The sequence below is a fragment of the Nothoprocta perdicaria genome, unplaced genomic scaffold (genome assembly GCF_003342845.1).
Source record: "Nothoprocta perdicaria isolate Ctin4 unplaced genomic scaffold, notPer1 scaffold_321, whole genome shotgun sequence".
NCBI lineage: Eukaryota > Metazoa > Chordata > Aves > Tinamiformes > Tinamidae > Nothoprocta > Nothoprocta perdicaria.
Genome location: NW_020455557.1, coordinates 259,068 through 279,693, shown reverse-complemented (window position 1 = coordinate 279,693; position 20,626 = coordinate 259,068). Strand labels below are relative to the sequence as shown.

Genomic DNA, 20,626 nt, shown 5'->3' with positions numbered 1-20,626 from the left:
TTTAGCTCCCGAGACGCTTGCATTGCCCTCTCATCCATCCGAGCAGCTACGGGTTTGAATGTAAAGAAACAAAAGGGACTCAGAAACCCACGGCCGAGTCGTGCCCTTTCTTTTTGAGTGGTCAGGAGCTGTGGCGTTACCTTCTCCACCCCTGAATTTCAGTGTTTGTCTAGAGCAATATTTTTGAAATGAAATGTTGCCTTTCRGGGAGGGAGGGCCATTATTTTATAAATTTCTGAACTGCTAAGAAAATCTTCTGAAAATTTGAGTGAAGGGTAGCATGGAAGTCTATCAGGGACCTAGTAAAATAAAGCAATCCTGATAGTATCTGCAAAAACAAACTAGGRTTTTGTTGGAGCAGCACAGAGATGCAGGGACCTTCTGAATCCTTTTTTTTTCTTCAAGGAAAATGGCTCTATACGCCAACCCAGTGCTCTAAAAATGCTCTTATCTTTTTTTGATGGGATGTACTCGTGCCTCTCTCTTAGACATCCAGGCAGAGCAAGAAAATGAAGTTCCCTTGGGGTAAGACCTCTTTCCAGGTGACCAGTGAGGAAACCAGTTCAGTCATTTGGAGCTCGTTGTTAGRAACGCTGCAGGTACCTGCTCTTCACGGGCAAAAGGCAGAAGGGGGTTAGTCCACAGTGTTCTGCTGACTCCTCTTCTGGCCTTTGTGCGTGTCCATTGAGACCAGACTGCAAAGGCTGAGTTATTCTCCCTCTCCCACGTGCTTTCTGATGAGTGAGTTTCTCAACAAAGCAGAGCTTTGTTTTTTTATGCCGTAGTTTTAATGAGAACTGTGGATTTTACCACGTATTATTCATTGCAGTATCCTCTAAGTTGCATTTCCTTAAGAAAGCCACTGAGCCAGCTGCTCCAGTGCAGTAAGGGAGACCCAGGAAGTTCAGACCTAACTCGGGCTTTCCAGGAGCCTGGACAGGGAGGAATGAGCCAGGCCTGTAACAACAGCATGTGCAGAAATGCTCTGCCTGCCCTCACTGCCACGACTCAGGGTACCAGACCACATRTCTGAGTGTCTTGAATGGCCACGCAGCACCCACCCCAAAATGTAACCAGGTAAATGCGGGCTCAAATTCTCCTTAATAGGATGAGCATGTTTGAAATGGACTTTCCTGTTGCAGCCCTTTCTCCATCCCTTTATGAGTGCGTGAACAGAGGTATTATCTTGGGAACACTCCCCGTGGAGCACGTTTTTCCCAGCTAACCAGAGATACAGTCGTGCCGGGAGCTCCTGCCAGCCCTGCGCGCTACAATCTCTGCAGAAGTGGGCTCGTGCAAACTTCTCAGTTGAGTCCAGCTGTTGTGTTTGGGACTAAGGGAAAATTCTGGCAGCCCCGCTGACCTGGTGTTTAGATGATGCTTGAGTGTATCATGGACAAGGTTTCTTTTTTTTTTTTTTTGACAGTTTGTGCTTAGAAAGTTCTTCAGGATCAGCCCATTTGCCACGACAGAATGTCATTTCCAGACGCGTACAGAGCTAAAATTTGTTGAGTTGTACTCTGTTTCCTTCTTTTCTCATAGGAAATTGTCTGGTGTCTCATAACACCTGACAAGACTCTGTCATCCCTGCTCAGGATTTACATCCTTCTCTGTATCTTCATATGCCAGATACCTTTGACGTTAACATTGAACGCATCAATCCAATAAGGTATTTAAGCACATGCATAACCTGGAGCTTCTGAGTAATTATCCTCATTTTTATTAAACCTACCATAAGCTCAAGCTTCAATTTCTTACTGACTTGCCTAGTTTTGGTTGAAAAATGAGCCGTCTCAGGAGAGCTACTCGCAAGCACAGATTTGCAACTTGGTCAAAAAGGATGCTTGACACCAACTTCAACTGCATTTCTTAGTGTCAGCTCTTAGAGTACACTTGCTGCCAGAAGCCACTCTGCGATGGTGGTTTGTTTTTATTTTCTTTAGGCTTTTTGCTGTACTATAAACATGAGATTGGGTCTTGCTGGTAAGAGAAGAACCCCCAGGAACAGTATTCTGGAACCGCTCCTGTGAATGAGCAAGCTGGTGTTCCTTGGCTTGTTACACTGTTTAATTGACTTGAAAGTGATGTGCTGAGACTGAGGGTTTTTTTTTTTTTTTGCACTATGCTGTACATTTGTAAAGTTTTACAGAAAACACTAATTAAATGTTTCCTTTTTCTCAATTAGTCCTGCTTTGGCATTTCTCTGTCTCCTTTCTCTCTCTCCCTTCTTCCTTCCGAAGTCCTCACCAATAAAGAAGAACAAGTTTCAAGAGGTTTACCCATGAGATAACTCAGGGCCCACTGACTGGCTGTGGGACTGTGATCATCTTTGTTAAAAAGTGCAGCAGGCATCTTTTATCTTTTGGCCTTGTTTTTACTGATACCTGAGCTCTAATTTCACTCCTGGAATTAATTTTGTAAGTTGTTGTTGTTTGCAAAAGTGTTTCTTTTCTATATTTTCTTTTAAGCATGATTTGACATTAGGATCCTCCCTGCTTGTTTGTTCCTTCCCTCCCTTTTGGGTTGGATTTGTGGGGCCACAAAGCGGCTGGCCATGAGCACAGCTGAAATGAAAGCAGCAGAATTAGCTTTGCTGGCTGTGGGAGGCAGCACGCTGGTAATGCTGCACGGAGCCTGGCCAACACGCGGCACCTTCTCCACGCCGTGTGGTGGAAGGGCCCAGCCTGCTGAACTGGCCTGGCATCGATTTTCACTGGGCCAAATTCACTTGGCGACAGATTTTGGTTTTTCTTCTTTATTTTTAAAGGTGGTAGGCACCAAACTACATTTTTGCTACCACTAGATGGCACCTGTACCCAGCTGGTCGGAAATAAAGCATTTCAACATACGTATTTATGCAAATGTGCACCTCTGCAAGGCCTATTTCATTCTATTTATTACGGGTTACTAGTGTTTTATAAAATTCAGAAGGAAAAAAAGAATGTACCTTAACTTGGTTATGGTTTAATGAAGTAATCTGACATGTGGCCTCTACTGATGTTGCCAGTTGTTGGTTTTGTCATAAAAACATTAGCCCTGAAGATGAGGCCACCTCTTTTAGGGTGTACTTACCCAGTGTACAATAATTTTTCTGTCTTGTTACCATGGCCACTTCTGTGTTGGAAAAAGCAGCTTTGGCACAAAGCTACTACTGCCAAGTAAAAGAGAAGTTAATGAAAGATGATTTCCTTTGGTCTGCTTTTACTAGCAAAAGTGTCTTTCTGTTACTATTGGGATCAGCTTCCTTTTCTACCTGAAATCCAGATCCCAAGACGTAAAATACAAGGAAAAAAAAGCAAAAATGGCACTTGCAAGTATTTGCTTTAAAGGTAAGCTCCTATTTCTTGTGTGACATATACTTGTAAGGACTTGATACAAGAGAAAAATGTGTCAGGTTAAATAACAATTTATTTAAATAACGAATATGCAACACTATGGATTGAAACTATGTAAGCAATGAAAGAAGATAGAACTTTTAAGTCATTTTTATAAGGATGCAAGGAAAAAGAAATCACATAACAAGGAGTGGGAATTTAATCTTAAAACAATAGTACCCCAGTTTTCAAAGGTATTCAACATTCCCAGCTGCCTTGAAGAGCTTGGAATCTAGCGATTTTTAGCACCTTCAAAAGGAAGGGTGAAAGGACTTGTTACCTGTAGGTTATGTAAGGTTAGGAACTTTCATGCTAACTAAACCTGAAAATCTGCCTTGCAGGTCATATGCCAGAGGCTGCACCAGCCTATGACTACCTGAAATCCTAACAGTCCTCATGTTAAAGGTTTTAAATCTTTTAAACCTTTTTTTTTTTATATAGAAATCGTAAAGTTTTAATTAATTTTTTTTATTTTAAAAAATTTAAAATGTTAAATCTTTTTTTATATAGAATCATAAGAAGTGTTATGCCAATTTTAACTACTGGATCCCTTCCTAAATTTGGATTTTGTGAATAACTGTATGCAGGCAGCCAGGCACTGTACTCTAAACCTGGTCTGCTTTTTTTGCTTGTTTGTTTTTTAAATTGATTAATCAAATCCACACTCACTGTCCTTGCTATCTTGTGGTTCACGGGGGCATGTTCCACTCTCAGCCAGGCACTGTACTTCTCCATCACTGCTATTCCCTGTTAAAGCATGAAGGCAAATGCAAATGAAACTGAGTGGTGGTCGTTAATATTGGAAAAAGAAGTAAGTGTAGTGTCCTTTTGTGCCTTTGAAAGTTATTCAAATGAAACTCAACAGAACTTCTGTGTACAAAACCAGAAAATGCTATTTTAATTCTTAATCTATTAGGATTCCCACAAAAACAAAYTGAAGAGGTATAACTATTAGGAAAATAACGGATCAAGAACTCTGTTGACAAGGGCTGAAAAAATCCCTAATTTTAGATTGTGTGTGCTACCCCCTTTCCTTTTGCTTTATGGTTATATCACTGTGATCTTACCATGGCAAGAAACTGTAATATTGCTGTCCCCTTCCCATGGGCTTTTATCATCTGGATGATCGCAGACCGATGACAACAGGAGCGTATCCTCAGGTGGTTCAGTGATAATCTCTTGAATGAGAGGTTTCAACAGATTCTCTTGTTTATTTTYGGTCTCCAAGTCTCCTTCTGAATTAGAAGGCTCTATAATGAAGTCCTCAGCAATGGGTCTTAGGATCTCCTTTTCACCATCTTCACGTATCTTACATTTATTTGAAAAAATTGCTGTTGGAACATCTTCTACTAAACTCCCAAATGTGCTTTTACTGTTTTCATCTGCTGCAGAATCACTCTCATTTGTTGTTTCAGAAATTATCTCAATCTTTGGGTGAGATTCTTCCTGTAAAGACAGAAAATACAACTGAAAATATAGTCTTCTAGATATAAATATTAAAAGATAGCTAAGTATCTCTTGGAGTCATGCAACATTGTCAGCTTTGACCTGCTCCTCTCCTTAAATATATAGATGTGCTTGTTTCTACTTCTTTTGTTGTTTCTACTTCTTTTGTTGATGATGTTAACTGTTTATCAGGAAGCAGCTGTGAACTGACTAAAAACTAACATTTAAAAATCATGAGAAGAATTGCATTTCAGCAATTATTACTGATGGAGTAATGTACTAAAGTTTGTGATTCTGTTGAGCCTTGCTAGTGCTGTTTGTAAGACATGACTTAACCAGGTCCTACCCAAATAGAGACACCTAATTAACATCTTCAGCTAACTTTAGTTAAGATGTGAACATTATTGAGGACATGAGAGTTGGTAACACCTACTCCCTTACTAATCCTCCTGGTTCCCTGCCCTTTTTTTCTCCTCATTTCTCTCCTACCTTCTCTGTAATTGTATCGTTAGCCAATTTCTTATTTTGCAACATTCATGTGAGTCTGTGACCAAAAGATTAAATAAAATGAATGCCTTGCATCCTTGTAAGGATTTACAATATCTTGGATCAACTTGTAAAAACATGTACTGTATTAGCCTAGGTCCTGCAAGGTGAGTATGAGTCAGTGACAGCACTAGAATCACAGCAGTGCTTTTCACCTTTGTCGATTTCTTCTCTTTCTCTTCTCTTCTGTTTCTGTCCTATTTTATCTAGCAAATTAAATTGAGCAACATACATTAATGTGGGAATGAATTAATGGTGTTGGAACTGCCCTAAACCTGACTAGCCCAAAGTGGAGCCAAAGAGTCTGGCTCTATCTATGCTTWCAGTAGTAAGCAATTTGTACAATCCATTCACTTCGTACACTACAACATACCAGTACAATACATTTTACTAGTAATATTCATTGAAACCTACTATGCTAATAGGAATTAATCTTCTTTGATTGTTGCATTACTTTTAGTTTTTCCTTCTTCTATTTTTTACAAWGCAATAAGATGAAAAAGATTAAAAGTACAAGTAGATAGAGAAGATCTGCTGAAACATCTGTTTTAGTTTAACTGATCACATTTCTCAAAACAGTGCTACATAACTTAGGCTATCCTCGTTCTGCACATCGCTAAATGTTTTTAGAGAAGCATCATCACTCGAATTGAAGAGAATGTTACCTTTTGAGAAAAGATTTCTTCTTCTGGAGCATTTGGAACTTCTATATCTTCTAAATCAGGCAGTTCCTGAAGGCAATCACAAGAACAATGGGAAAGACTAGCTCTAGTAAACACATTTCTGACATACTTTAATGTAGGACAATACTGACAAACGCATCTCCTTTAATAAGATATTTTTAGAGGTTACTAATTCTGTAGCAAGTTGGCTGGCATAACAGCATCAGGAAGATCAATCAGTTGTGTATAATCTGCACTGTGCTGCTAGGAGAAGAATGCTACAGAATCAAAATCAACAAATGAAACTTCGGTTTCTTCATAAGGTTGTGGCTAGTGCAGTATGTCTTGAATTCATATAAAGCTATATAAAATATGAAAAAAAATGTACAAATTAAGATTTGGAGGCTAGTGGTAAATGGGTGAAMCTGATGTCAATACACAAGTGAAACAGCTCCTAAGTCCTGTTGCAGTCAATGTGTGCTTGCAACCCAAACTTTTTACTAAAAGTTATTCTGGTTTAGAACTTTAGAATATAATTCACGCATAGCCAAGGAATATCCATAAATCCTAGTTCCTGATGAACAACTTCCAGATAGTSTGCAGCTGATACGCGCCTGTGGCTTGTCTCTGCATGACTGAGGAATGTCACAACTGCATGACAAATCCTCCTCCACTCTTCTCCCTTATATTACTGCCAAGACCAGTTACAGAGTCCAGCATATGAATAAAGACCACAGAGCTGTTCTGGAGCATCTCATCACYGGCGTCTTCACGCTCATTCCCCAACATGTCAGTGCTAAGTATCTCTGGAAAATCTGCGCTAGCGTAAGTACTGCTGGCTCTTGCCAGAGCCTCCTTTCATTTTACTAAAGAGCAACTGGAAAAAGGAGTAGCATGGAACACTGAAATGTGTATGTGATTTGGGGTTTTGTGGTTTTGTTTTCTGTAGAAATATGATGTTTGCACTTCTAATATATCAAAGGTGCCTTATGCAGATATGCTGAAGTGGTCCTTTTATGCTCTGCTGAACTGTGCAAAGGAGCTTGCTGTGGTGCCATACGGTAYCAAGGGAAAAAATGGCATTGAATCTCTCAGATCTTCACACTGTGGGCACCTACACTACTGCTATTTATTTAGTGCTTTTATTTTAGACACTTAAAGATCAGCCTGTAAAAACTGTATTGTATATGCCAAGGATTGCTGTGAGATCCCACAAATTTTCTCATTGTTCTTATAATTAAAAATAGCCAAACTATTTTTGGTGGGTGCAGTAATTAGTGCTCTACTGAAGCAGTGAGTTGAGCCATTAAATAATAGGATGGGAATTCTTCCTGGAGAGAACACAGAGAAGACATAAAAGACCTTCCTAAAACACAGTTAGGATTTGGTAAACAGTCGCTATATAAGAGATCAAAGAATATATTAAGTGCTCAGGGAAATTGTAAGCTCTGAAGTTTGCTGTTGATCCTAGCATGGTAATCTGATGTGGTCAGTGTAGCAGGAGTGTCATATTTAGAGTATGTTGAACAGTCCCTGGCAGCTGGGTTGTATTTTTCAGTGATATTGTGCATGTCTTCTGCGAAATGTGTTTACATGTTTGTGTCGGCAAATAGAAATATTAGGTAATAGAAGACCATTTTTAAAATGTTAATAATTTATGATATACACATGAATAATGCTTATTCTACCTCTTTTGGAAATATACCTAACATTTTGATTTTGAAAATTACTTATATAATATCACTAACATGTGCAATGTTAGATAGCTATGATTTTCTGCAGTAGCTAACATTCTTAATTGCATATTTGATTGGGCTTTGCCTAATAGGATACATTTATCCACTAGATTCTTTCTATTGTGAATTCTATTGTGAACTTCAGGAGATCTAAGCACAAAATAAACTTTGGAAACAGTGGTAATTTCTTTTGGCATGTTATGTTGGAGAGGATGAAAAACATTACAACCTTCCTATTTTTTTTCTGTTATTTCCTTTTACTCTTTTGAGAGCATCCATCTTAGAAACATGATCCTACTCTTTTATTTAGTGAGAACGTTACACGAATGCATTTGAGAGTTGGCAATATCCAAATGCAAACTTCTCAAAATGTGAATCTAATACGTACGTCAAGAAAAAGTTTCTCCAGTTTGATTTGTTCTTTTCCAGCACAGTCATCCAGTTCAGGAGCCATCTTCCCTCCCAGTAAATCTACAGAATAAGAAATTCCCAGTCACAGAGAACTGAACACATGACTTTGCATGTTGCAATGAAAGCAGAATCTAACTGCCATGGACCTAGTTAGTGTCACTGAATTCACAGCTAAATTCAGAGCTTTCTTTTCTATCCTATCTATCTTATATTGCATACATTGCTATTTTTTTAATGATGTATTTCATATATAAACATCAAAAAGCATTGTTCTATGTGTAACAGCACAAAACCACTAAGGGAGCTATACTAAGAGAGAGTTCGACTCATCGTCTCTGCTTGGTTTGATTCTTCACTGTGAACATTACCGTCTGCCTTGCTGTTGAAGTCTGAGCCGTTGTTTGATCCTTGTGTATCCTCTTGAATTTTAGCAGGAATACATGCAGAGGGGAAATCTGTGTAATCTTCTCCGTCTGAGAGCAGCGTTATTGCTTCATCATAAGCATCAAATCTTTCTTTTACAGATTGCTCAATCTTCTGTTGAGTTTCTGCCTCTTCTGATACATCTGACAGCTCTGATGCGTTAGAAGTTCCATCACTCTCTTCTGAACTTGCAGATGCTCCTACAGAAGAATTTATTTAAGATTACTGAGTTAATTGGCAAATTTTCATTGTAGACACCCCAAATGTAATTTCGGCCTTAAAAGTTTGGCCTAAAATGTACATCAAAAGCCACTGCATTGCTTAAAGAGTCATTCATGTATCAATTGCAGCCATACTGAGGATTTTCCATCTCATAAAAAAAATCCCCCGGAAAACCTTCATCTAGAAAAGCACTGAAGTAAAGAGTTGCCCAGTATCCATAATTACCTTTGAGCCATTCACTTCGGGAAGATGCCCAAGTATCTACACTTAAATACACGCTTGAGCATTTTGAYGAATCTGTGACAACTGATGAAGTTATTCTCTCCTTTGTGCAATCTACTAGCTCACAGAACAAGTTTTACTTGTTATTCATTTACATTTCAGGGACTGTAAAACCACAAAATTTATCAAATGAACACTCTTGCACTGTAACTCCTTATTTGGCTTCTGTCTTGCTGATCTTGAAACACATGCTTGTATGGAAAAGCTGGSCTGGAGACTATTATTGTTCATGAATTTATGCCATCTCAAATAACGTGACAGGAAAATTTGTAGCATAGGGAAGGGCAGTTAAGTAAAGCAGGTCCTTAAAAGTCTTCCTCACGCTGCCTGTTTTAYCACTGCTGTGGATGGCGTCAAGTTGTTACCTGTGAGTGAACGTAGCAGTGCAGAGTTACCTGGATGTGAACTGGAGAGGCAGTTATCCCAGGGTCTCCCTAGAGCTTGTACTCAAGCCAGTCCCAAGCTGTATCTAGGGGAAATACTACTCTTGGTATATCGCTGTTTCCTGCTCTGAGTGGCTGTTGGGACTGTTACTGCCTTGCCCAGAGATGCAAGTCTTTTAGTACTCGACCACATAGAGATTTGGGTTCCTGGTTTGTATGAACAGATTTGGTTGCTCTGATGTTGAACATGATGGCTTGAAAAGCTGGGACAGAAAGTGCTTAGTTGTGTTTGTTTGTTTGTTTTATCACCAGCAAGAAAGGTGATGTTTGTTTAAAAGTTTGTTTTTTCAAGTTAAAAAAGATTAAGTATATTACAAAAAAATACATCATCCYGCTTACAAGCATTTGGGAACTATTAACTAGTTTTAAATATTCAAACTGAAGTAGGCACAAACACARCTTTCTGACAACCAACCTTCCAGGGTCTCCATTACATCTCTGTTTTCACACTTTGCACTTGCATCTCTTTCTTCCATATACTTTTGTCTTTTCTTTTCCTCTGCTTTTCTCCTGATTCTTGCTAAGGCATTGACACTATCTTCGATTTTTTTTCTCTCTCTGGTTTCCCATTTTTCCCTTTCTGCTTTCTCAGCTTCAAGCCCTCCAATGGCCCAGGCTTCTGCACAGGCTCTAATGAAAACAAAAGAAATCACCAAAAGAAGCTCCAAAAGAAGCTTTGAAAGCTCCCATTCATAATGAAAGAGAAGTTTTAAARTCTTGCAACAGAAAAGGTAGCATTGACAATCCCTTGAGCAACTGGTCCACATTTATCTTGCACATGTGATTACAAAGAAACAAAGCAAAGATATRCAAATGCTAATAACTGCAAAAGCAGAGATCCATGTGAAGTGCTGATCTTGGCTCTGCTTTCCCAGACATCTGTTCAGTTTCAGTTGAGAACATGATTTGTCTCTGCTCTACAGACTTGATGTAAAACATTTGTTCAAGAATTTATTTTCTTGAAAAAGGTGGTTTTTTTCTAGATATGTTGAACACAGATCTCTGCACTCAAAATGTACTCAAGTGTACTCAAAATCATTGCCTTCAATAAATTATAGTGGTTAGTCTTCCTTTGAAAATATTGTTTGCTGCAGTTGAGCTTTATTGCTCTGTGAAGATGTCTGTCTCTGTTTCTTACCTGTCTTTTGGGAAAACTGGTCTGTCATCCAAGTAGGTTAGCTGTTTCAGTCGAACAGTAAGTGTTTTTCTATAATTAGCAATTTTTTTTATCACTTGATTTCCCATGAGATTAAGAACACACTAGAAAACCAAAAGAAATATTTTGAGTGGCAAAAATAACCCCCACCTATTTGCATATGTGCTATCACTTCAAAAACAATAAATAAATAAACTATCCAATCTACAATCACAGATGAAGCCCTTTTAATAGTATTTGCCTTGGACCACAGACCTATCAGATACTGGTAAAACCATTTAATAGGATGTTCACTCATAAAAATGACAATCCCTCAGCTATATTCTGCTTACCAAATTAGGCATGGCCTCCAAAACAGATATAATATTTGGATCATCTAGGTAGTTGTGGGAAAGATCGAGGACACAAATACTTGGGCATTCTTGCAAGTGCTGTATGTCTTCCACTGTTTGTAATTTGTTGTGTGCAATCTGCAGAGTGTGCAGGACTTTCAGGCAAGCTGCCAGAYAAGAACAGTACAATTAAAGGGAAGGTAAAAGTCATTCCTTCACAAAGGACTGCCTAGAGAAAGCAGAAAATTGCACTTTAAACATCACTGTTTAATACTGAATTRTGGGGAGTTTTCTACATATTTGTTGAATCTACAACATCTATTTATTGGCTATTCCTACAAAGCTGCTTCCTCCACCACTAGAAAAATGGTTGTTTTAAGATGGTTGGTCATTTAATTCAAGTTTCAAACTAGTGAGTTTGTACAAAAGCAAGAGTATCTTTTTCAAGTTACTGCTTATGTACAGAAATGATTATATCGAGAAATTATTTCACATTTTCTGCTGAAGATGGGATAAATCCTTTCATGGATGTAAGAGATTTGGTAATCAAGTCTGCAACTGCCAAAGGAAATCCTAATTGTAAATAGCAAAAACTGGATTGGCAGCATGTCTGCAACACAGGTAAGTACTGAGGCAATATTAAGAAGYGTGGAAAAACTTGTTTGAGGTATCCATGTGTGAGAAATTATTACATCTTTTCCATTTTCTCCTCTGTTGGAAGTGGAAAATACGTAGGTTTGACTTCAATAGAAGCCTTGYGGATTTTAGTATAAGATGCTGTACAAGAATTTAACATGAATTTTAAAAAATCCCTGAAAACTATTGCCACTAAAAACAGCCAAAGGTTAGGAAAATGAGTGCATTTTACGTTAGATGTTGCACCAGCAATTCTTACAGAGATTCTCGATGGTCTTGATATAGTTGTTACTAATATTGAGRGAATCCAGCTTTTGTAAAGCTTCCAGGTTTTCAATTCTATTAATTAAATTCAGTTGCAAGTAGAGACAGCGCAACTCTGTCAAAGCTTCCAAATTCTCAATTTTTGCTAAGCCATTGCATTCCAGCCATAAGCACTTCAATCCTGTATATTCTTCAAGATTCTCCAGACGGTCAAAACCTGCAGAAAAGAGAAAAAAAAAAAAAAAAAACATGTAAAATATCTTTAGATAACACTGCATTTGCTGACATCAGTGTTTGGAAGAGTCATTTCCATGAAACCAGTGCTGCTGGTACACTTGGTGGGAAGGCTTGGGTTCAAATTGATGGCAACATAACCAGAGAAACATGTAGGTCCTGTAAAATTTTTMATTTTCTCCTTCATTAGTACTGGAGAACCTCACATGTATTTAGTATTGCCTTCTTCTYGGCCATTTTTATTTTTAGTGTACGAAGAAATCCTAAGATGGAAAATAGTTTATTTACAAAAACACATTTAAAAATGAAGAATGCATATATTTTCCTTCAAATGTGATCCAGATCAGTATTTTAAGACACAGTGGCTCTCTTACCTTTATAATGCAAGTAAAGTGTATCGTTTAAGGATGGGGTCAAGTACAATTTCTGCTGCTTACAGATGTCTCGCAGGACCTTTTTTGTCATTCTGAAATACAAAAAGGGAAGAAGAGACAAACTAAACATGTATTTCAGGGCACACTCTGAAATCTTGTTTTATTCGCAATTCAATACAACATAATTAATGGCTCTTTTATATAAGAGAAAATCTACAAATTTCAAGACTATACTCTTTATTATACTACTAAAATAAGCAAGCAGTAGGTTTCTTCTTTTCAAAGAATGGCTTTCCATTTTTATTTTTAAAATGTGTTACCACGTAGGCTCTTCCTACATCTATATATATAGAAAAGTGAGCAAGTAAAGAGCTCCTCTATAAAGAGGGGAGCAAGTTGGAAAGTAGGTATGAAATTAGAGAGTTTATCTCCTTGGATAACAGAAGAATGATCGTAGGTTCTTGTTCCTTCCCCTCCCATTGTTCCCTCCATTTCTTGCTGTTTTGATGCGGGACCTTCAGTGGCAGAGACACTACCTAACATCTATGCAGAATCAGGATCTCAGTCTAGAAAATCAATAACTATCAACCTAACATTTTAATGAAACACTGACGYTGAAATACCATGCAGCAATACAAAATACACAGCTGTGGTAGGTTAGAAATGCCATGGTAGGAACATGAATAATACCTATTCAGTGGTAACTGCTTAATCTTCAGCTCCATCCCTTTGAGGATTTATGCAAGTGAGAAGCCAGAAAAGACTAATCAATGAAGCTGAGTGCTGCAGATGTACAGTGCAGGGCTGAGGGACTCAGCAAGAGGCAGAGAGCAAAAAGCTGTGTGAACTGTGTGAACAGCATGAAAGAGCAGAGGCTCCACGAGCAAAGAATTTGGGCCAGTCGCCTACAGTGGCTGACGTCAGCCAGAGAGGCTGGAAGCTGCARATGGCAGAGAGGTGGACAGCAAAACCCAGAGTGGGGTTTTTGAAGGATGAATGATGCCTGGATTAAAATAAATAACATTAATAACCAATAAATTACCTTATACAGCCATCCTTTTCATCTTTCTTTTGACTGAATGAGCTGGTTATCGATTTGGAATCACCATCTGGTTTTTGTTCGTTCTGTTGATGTGTTCCGGTCACTTGAATATACATTTCAAGAAAAAAAAAGAGAAGTGTTCTAACCAAGATTTTTGCTGACATTTCTACTGAAACTGGTAACTTTTTTTGAAGGCAAGCTTTGTGAAATAAGATATAAATACTGCAATAAYGCATTTCTTGTCCTGATATTCAATTCTGAGAAGCAGTATCCATTCACCTTAAGAAGGATTGTTATAATACAGTGACAATAAGGTACTGGCACCAAAGTTCTTGGACAGACTGGGACACTTCTTGGACGTTTCTTATACATCACATTCAATTACTGCTAACTTGAGGTTAATGAMTGCTAATTTTGCATGTAATGGCTTATCTGCATTATGTCAAAAACTGCAGATGTTTGTTAGTCTTAGCTCTTCTACAAGTTTACCATTTTGCACTCTTATGGTGTCTCCAGTGCTATACTCATTCAAAACATCTTCAGGCTGCTTTTGATTAATTATGTTTTCAATAATTTTCTCTTCAGATTCTTTCTCTGCACCTCCTAGCTGTACTTGCAGTTCTGGCGCTTAGAAAAGAGTGGGGAAAAAGAGAATTGAAATCCAGCTCTTACATTGGTAAACTACAGAATATGCACACAAAAATTGTCAWATATTCACAATATTTGCCTAGCGAGGCAGCTGGAAGAGCTTACCTGTTTCCCCAGAACCCTCTTCATTTTCTGTTTGGGTCACTTCATTTTTGGTGCCATTCAGAGCCTCTCCTGATGCCTCTTGCATGGGAGCCTCTGCTCCAGGGTCTCCATCAGGGGCTCCACACTCCGGCTGCATGGCAGGCTGGGTGATCTAGACCAATGTGGGTCAGTATGTGACACGCAGCACAATCTCCAGGCAGGATGTCTAAAGGTATACATGTAAATACAAGATACACGTAAATACAAGATATACAGGGCAATACAGGTAAAGAGGCTGGTATTGGTATATTATGAAGCCTGAGTGGAATTAGGAGTCTGGGGCTAGTCATTATGGAGACCATRAAGTGGGAGAGGAGCATCTTAGACTTTTCTGTGACCTATCTCACTCCTAACAGAGAGGAGTGTGATCAATTCTGCAGGACAGACCAAGTTGTTCCCTTCAAAACAGGCAGGCTGAGGCTGCAGCCTCTGCCACGGGCTGCTCTTGGTTATTGGGGCACCCTATTCTGCTGGCACTGGAAGGAAGGAGAGCTGTCAGGAGGAGTTTTATTCTCCTATCGGGGTAGAGGATGGTGGCGCTTTTACGTGTCTCCCGCACCGTTATTTTGGTTTAGGCCGTGCTAAGCCAAAGGAAAGACCCCGGTCCCACAAGGCAGAGCCGGGGTGCTCCGGGCACGGCCCCACGGCGCGGTGCAAACCTGGAGCCGGCGCCGCTTGTGCTCCGTCCCAGGCAGCAGGCGACGTTGAACGTGGCGGGCGGAACCGCGCCGCTAACGGCCGCTAACGGCCGCGGTCGCCATGGCGACGCCACGCGCGGCCCACAAGCCCCCGCGGCCGCTCTCGCGGCGCTGAGGCGCGGGCGGGGCCGGCGGCGCGGGCGTCCTGCGCGGAGCGGCCGCCGTGTTCCGGGGCTGCTCCGCTCCCCTTCCCTTCCCTCCGCTCCCGAACGGTTCGTTACCGCGAGGAGCGCTAGCCCTCGTGCGGACGGCGGGGTTGAGGCCCGGGGCAGCGCGGGGGGGAACCGTGACGCCTCGTCCGGGTGAAATGGCGGGTGGTCTCCCGAGCGTTTGCTCGAGGCGACGCGGCGGCTGTCTCATGTGTGGGGATGTCTTTTTCGTTGTTTTCTTCGTTTCTCGCTTATAAAATTCCCGCGGTTTGCGGGAATTTGTAAATTCCGYGCCGGGAAGAGGGTGGGGTGGGAGAAGGAAGGGGAAAGGCGGGAAGGGGAGAGGATAACCCGGACACATGGGGGGAGCGCCGGCAACTGTCTCCTCTTACCCACGCAGGGACATGCGAGGAAGCAGCTTGTGTGCCCAGGGCTGAAGGCCCAGGGGTAAGTACAGCGGGTGGAGGAGCAAGGCTAAGCCCGAATATCCCGTTTTTGGGTTTGGTTTTGTCCTGAATGGGCCAGGGTGGCCGTGGCTGGCGCGAGGTGTGAGCRGAGCTCTCGTTGCTGCTTGCAAAATGCCACCCGCCCTTGCCGTGAGCACGTGATTGCTCCAGGAGGTTTGTCTCTATTTGATAACCATTGGGTAATTCGGCTAATAAATTTGGATGTTTGCTACACTGGGCCTTTGTTGGCAAGATGTAGGAAGCCTCTGTTCTCTTGGAGGAACAGTGATGTCCTGGGGTTGATATTCTGCCAGTTTTCACAACGTAGTATTAAATGGTGGAGCTGGTTATTTCTCCTGTGCTGCTTCACACCATGATTGCATCTGTAGCCTTCTTCACTAGGTGGCTGTTGCATTTATACTAGTCTTGGCGTGTTTTGTCAGCGGCAGTGGCCCCTGGCCAAGGTACCATAGATGACCTGAATGTTTGGGAACACAGTATTTTCAGATTAGAAGGGTGCAGTGGATACAGAACACGAGTTAAGAAAGCATTAGCCGTTTATAATGACTCTAAGGACTAAAGCTACACTTTGATCTTTGTGATTTCATTGTCTCTTGTGTCACTTTCTTGCTTCAAAGAGCCTCTTGTTTCTTGTACATTGAGCTCTCTCCCTCTGGTTGTCCCAGCCTATTTTGCAAATAAGATAAATTTAGGAAAACTAAGATTCAGTTATTGCATTTCCCTTTTCTGCTTAGACCTGAATTGTTTTATTTACAATATTGTAATTGAGTAGCATAGTGAAATCCTTGATGATGATGACAGAGATGACACTATTTCCTTTTAGTGTCAGGAGTGCTGCTCAGTAGCTTAGGAGAGAGAGAAGTTGATTTGAAGCCTAAAGAGACAAAGGCTACTTAGAGAGTCTATGTGGTGAAAGAGAAGGATGAAAATGGCAGTTTTGATAGAAATAAGTTGTCCTCCTTTACAAAGAGAATAAAGCAGTAAAGATATTTAACAACTAGTAACTAATGAGACTTCAGTTGCTGCCAAAGCTTTTTGCCTGAAGTAGCAATGTGTCATACTACTTTGCCATAATGAACTTATTGCAGCTTCTTATGCTTTAATTATTATTTGTAATTAAGTCGTTCTTCTTGTAGCACAATTTATGACTGCATATGTCTTCATATCTGCATGTGTCTTTTAACCTTGAGAAAGGAGTAGTTATTTCAGACATGCCTACCCTATTGTGCAATATGTATTTATATATTTTAGCCTTGCATGCTTGGGTCAAACATACACCTTTCCTAAGAGWTAAGGAAAATAATAGTAGGAGATAATCCAAACTTAAGAAGGTTGCCTGGRTGTACATTGTGTGCTTTTTGCCCCCAAGATGGTACTATACATTTGTGAATGGATTKTAACATATGTAGAATCTCCAAGGTCATTCTGGAATCATGAAAAGTTGTTATGGGTGGAAAAGAGATTGCAATTGCCTGTGTCTTCCCTAAATGCCCTCCCCTCTTCTGCCTAGGCTTATGATTACCATGGCTGCGGTGGATCGTTTCTCCCTCTTGTACAGAGAGATCGGTCGTACCTGCAGTTTTTACGTCGAAGCTCTGGCTRTCGTTGGAGCTTGGTACGCAGCTAGGAAGTGTGTCAGTTTTGCCTTGAACAGCTACAGTCTCCTCAGGCTCCATTTCCTTCCAAAGGTGGTTGGCGAGATCGATCTTGTCAAGCGCTATGGAAAGTGGGCTGTAGTAACTGGTAAGYGACTCGAGCAGTGTATTTACTTATGTTTATATAATGTGTATCTTCAAGGAAGAGTTAACCTGCCCCCTGAAATGGGTTATTGATCTCTCTTCCCTACCACTCATGCATGAAGAAGCCTCTTACCAGAATTTGGGAGTACTGTAAACCTCATTGTCTTACTTTGCTGGGTAAGTTTTATGTCACAAGCTGGGGCTTGTATTAACTGGAGATGCAGCTGCAGAATGAATGCAATTTAATTTGAACAACTGTCACCCAGAAGACTGCAATGATTGCTGCAGCTTTTCCCTAAAATTGTAAGATAGACCCCAAACTAATACTGGCTAGCATGAGAATGCATAACAAAAGTACACAGAGATGCACCTGGCACTTATATGGGTGTTGAAGTCTGAACAACATTTAAATTGTGTTTCTCTGACATCCTTCCCTTTTGCTAACATTCTACTGTAAGTTCTCTGCTCTTGATATTGAAATGTTAAAAGTCTTTCAAGGGGCCATTGCAGAAGGTTCCTGCTGACAGCGTTGTCTTCAGCGTTGTGGTTTTGAGATGCAGGGTGGTGTCCCCTTTGAGAAGGTGATAACTATAAGAATTGTAGAAGCAGAAGACTGGGCTTGCTCTAATCTTTGCTATTTTCTGTTGCAGGTAGCACAGATGGTATTGGGAAAGCATATGCTGAAGAGCTGGCCAAGCGAGGTGTCAACATCATCCTCATCAGCCGCAGCAAGGAGAAGCTGGAGGCTGTGTCTCGAAGCATAGCTGAAACCTACAACGTGGAAACAGATTTCATAGTAGCTGACTTCAGCAAGGGACGCGAGGCTTATCTCCCCATTAAAGAGGGCCTGAAAGACAGAGAAATAGGAATTTTGGTGAATAATGTAGGACTGTTTTATACCTACCCGGACTACTTTACCAACCTGCCTGAGGATATGCTGTGGGACATGATCAATATTAATATTGCTTCTGCTAACATGATGGTGCACATTGTGCTGCCAGGCATGTTAGAGAAGAAAAAGGGGGCCATTGTGAATGTGTCTTCTGCGTCTTGTTGCCAACCAACACCAATGCTGACAGTGTATGGAGCCTCTAAAGTAAGTTGGGGTGTGACGTTTGATGGTACATGCTGAAGAGTAGATCTATGGGTTTGCTGCATTTTTTTTTTCATGGTGTTTTTAACCAGAAATTGTCCGGGTTTGTTKTGATAAATGCACATCAGAGGTAAGTTATCACCTTCTCATGCAAGTTACTAAAGAGCTGCAAGGTTCTTGCAAACAAATGTCAACAAATAGAAATACTATATAAATGTATATTTCTGTTTTTTTAGTCTATGCTCATGCATATGCTGAAACTTTGCTGTAGTTTTAATAAAACACTATAGTGAGACTGAAGTGTTATAAGCACAAAACTGAGGCAGCTATTTTGCTTTTATTTCCCTAGAGCTACTTGGACTATTTCAGCAGAGCACTATATTACGAGTATTCCTCGAAAGGAATCTTCGTCCAGAGTTTAACTCCATTCGTAATTGCTACAAAAATGGTATCGTGCAGTAGTGTTGCATCAAAAAGATCTTTCTTTTTTCCTTCTGCTGAAGAATACGCAAGTCAAGCAATTTCTACTCTTGGGCTCTCCAAAAGGACTACTGGTTACTGGAAGCATGCAATAAAGGTAAAACAATTTGTTAGARTCTTTTGTGTTAGCCAGTAGAAGCAAGCAATTTACTTTGTTTGAAGTCAAGACGGAAACTATGGAAATATTCTGGAAAAAAAAGTACAGTACAATGCCAAAGACTTAAAGGCATTGCCCCATATTTACTCATTCTGCTTTAGTAAATTTTGCTCGGACAACTGTTTTTAAAGATCAGAGAGAGTCTGGTTTCTACTGGAAATGCACAGCAAAAGTAGGAAAGAGGTTTTTAGTAAAAAAGCACACAGTAGCTTATTTTTGGGGCGTAATGTTGCTGATGGGGCTTTCATTTTACCGTGTATTTTTGAAGAGAAGATTCATTTTGTTGAATCTTAGTTTATATCATAAATATTTCAGTGCATTAGTGGTAATTTTGATAAATTGCTTTTCTAATTATCAAAAAATGATCTTCCCTTTCCTCCTCCTCTCTTCCCTCTTCTCCTTGCCTGTCTCCACAGTTCACACTGGGTGAACAGCTACCCGAATGGTTCTGGGCTTGGTGCGCAAAGTTTTTCTGCCGAATTATACGCAAAGAAGCTTTAACAAGCAAACTGAAGTAGGAATATCCAGATGTTGAGAAGTGATCTGAGTGCTGCAAGACTGTTTAGAGCATCCTGAATTTAGTGAAGACTACATTCTGTTTATTTATTTGTGTTAAGTAGTTCCACTCTGTTGTCATCTAGGACAAACAGCCGGTCTTGTCGAGGATAATCTTGGTTCACCCTTGTCTTTAATGAATTTGGACAAGAATGTGTAGAGTTGTAATTCTGATCATGAATGTCTCTCGCATAATGCTAAATGATTTCAAATTAAATCAGCAGGATTTGAGAATTCGCTAAGCCTTTCAAAAACAGTCCAAAGAGAGATCCAAAAGCATGCTGCTTAAAAAGAACAATCCCAATCAACTGTTAAATTTCTATAACATGGAGTTTAGTGCTTTCCTGATCTTTAAACTGCAAATGTTCATATTCTTCAACCGTACACCTTTAGACTTCTTGTTATTTTTGTTTTTTTGAATGGTGTTAATTTAAGGTACGTTTCAAAATTCAGGTGTACAGAAAGTTATTAAAATGACAGAAAAGGTCATGCAGAGCTGTAAAGCTATTTGGAGATACGTTTGTTTTCTTCCTTATTCTAAGCGTGACTGTCCTTGATCATGCTTTAAATGCKCCTTCAGCAATCTGAAACATGGCAGAAGCATTGAATAAAGAATGTAGAAACAGATTAGCTGAAGAAAAATAATAAATAAATGTTTTGGTTTAAATATATTGCCTTTTCCTGAGAGAATAAAGAAGTTGTTAAAGTTATTAAAGAAAGTTTCATGCTTTTGATGCCTTTATGTATAGATCTACCTAATACTATATGTGTATATATAATTATTCATGTGATCCTTTATTATGCATTAGTTTTAGGCGTTTAGTCTGTGAGTCAGATAAGCTCTCATGTACATATTTGTAATTGCTATCTTTATTAATTATTCTTCATCCTTTTCTATTTTATCAGGGAATCA

The 20,626-nt window shown here is 39.9% G+C and overlaps 2 protein-coding genes across 4 annotated transcripts; one reads left to right on the top strand and one right to left on the bottom strand.

The window, feature by feature from the left end:
* Window positions 1–3,500: 3,500 nt before the first annotated feature.
* On the bottom strand, window positions 3,501–14,537 carry DNAAF1 (dynein axonemal assembly factor 1). Of its 3 annotated transcripts, XM_026043104.1 has the most exons (14): window positions 14,337–14,537; window positions 14,073–14,210; window positions 13,584–13,686; window positions 12,542–12,633; window positions 11,929–12,150; window positions 11,034–11,200; window positions 10,684–10,805; window positions 9,961–10,175; window positions 8,544–8,798; window positions 8,153–8,235; window positions 6,032–6,097; window positions 4,442–4,820; window positions 4,044–4,121; window positions 3,501–3,623 (listed from the first exon to the last, which is right to left on the bottom strand). In XM_026043104.1, the coding sequence occupies exons 1-14, from the start codon at window positions 14,470–14,472 to the stop codon at window positions 3,607–3,609; spliced, it is 2,073 nt and encodes a 690-aa protein (XP_025898889.1). In that variant the 5' UTR covers window positions 14,473–14,537; the 3' UTR covers window positions 3,501–3,606. The 3 variants fall into 3 exon arrangements, with proteins under 3 accessions (XP_025898889.1, XP_025898888.1, XP_025898890.1); XM_026043103.1 differs by lacking the exon at window positions 3,501–3,623 and having other exon boundaries at window positions 3,838–4,121; XM_026043105.1 differs by lacking the exons at window positions 3,501–3,623; window positions 14,073–14,210 and having other exon boundaries at window positions 3,838–4,121.
* Window positions 14,538–15,277: 740 nt separating this feature from the next.
* Window positions 15,278–20,166, top strand: HSDL1 (hydroxysteroid dehydrogenase like 1). Its single transcript, XM_026043134.1, has 6 exons — window positions 15,278–15,285; window positions 15,623–15,669; window positions 17,200–17,432; window positions 18,079–18,524; window positions 18,871–19,098; window positions 19,575–20,166. Exons 3-6 carry the CDS (start codon window positions 17,204–17,206, stop codon window positions 19,674–19,676), a joined length of 1,005 nt encoding a protein of 334 aa, XP_025898919.1. The 5' UTR covers window positions 15,278–15,285; window positions 15,623–15,669; window positions 17,200–17,203; the 3' UTR covers window positions 19,677–20,166.
* The last annotated feature ends 460 nt before the right edge of the window (window positions 20,167–20,626 follow it).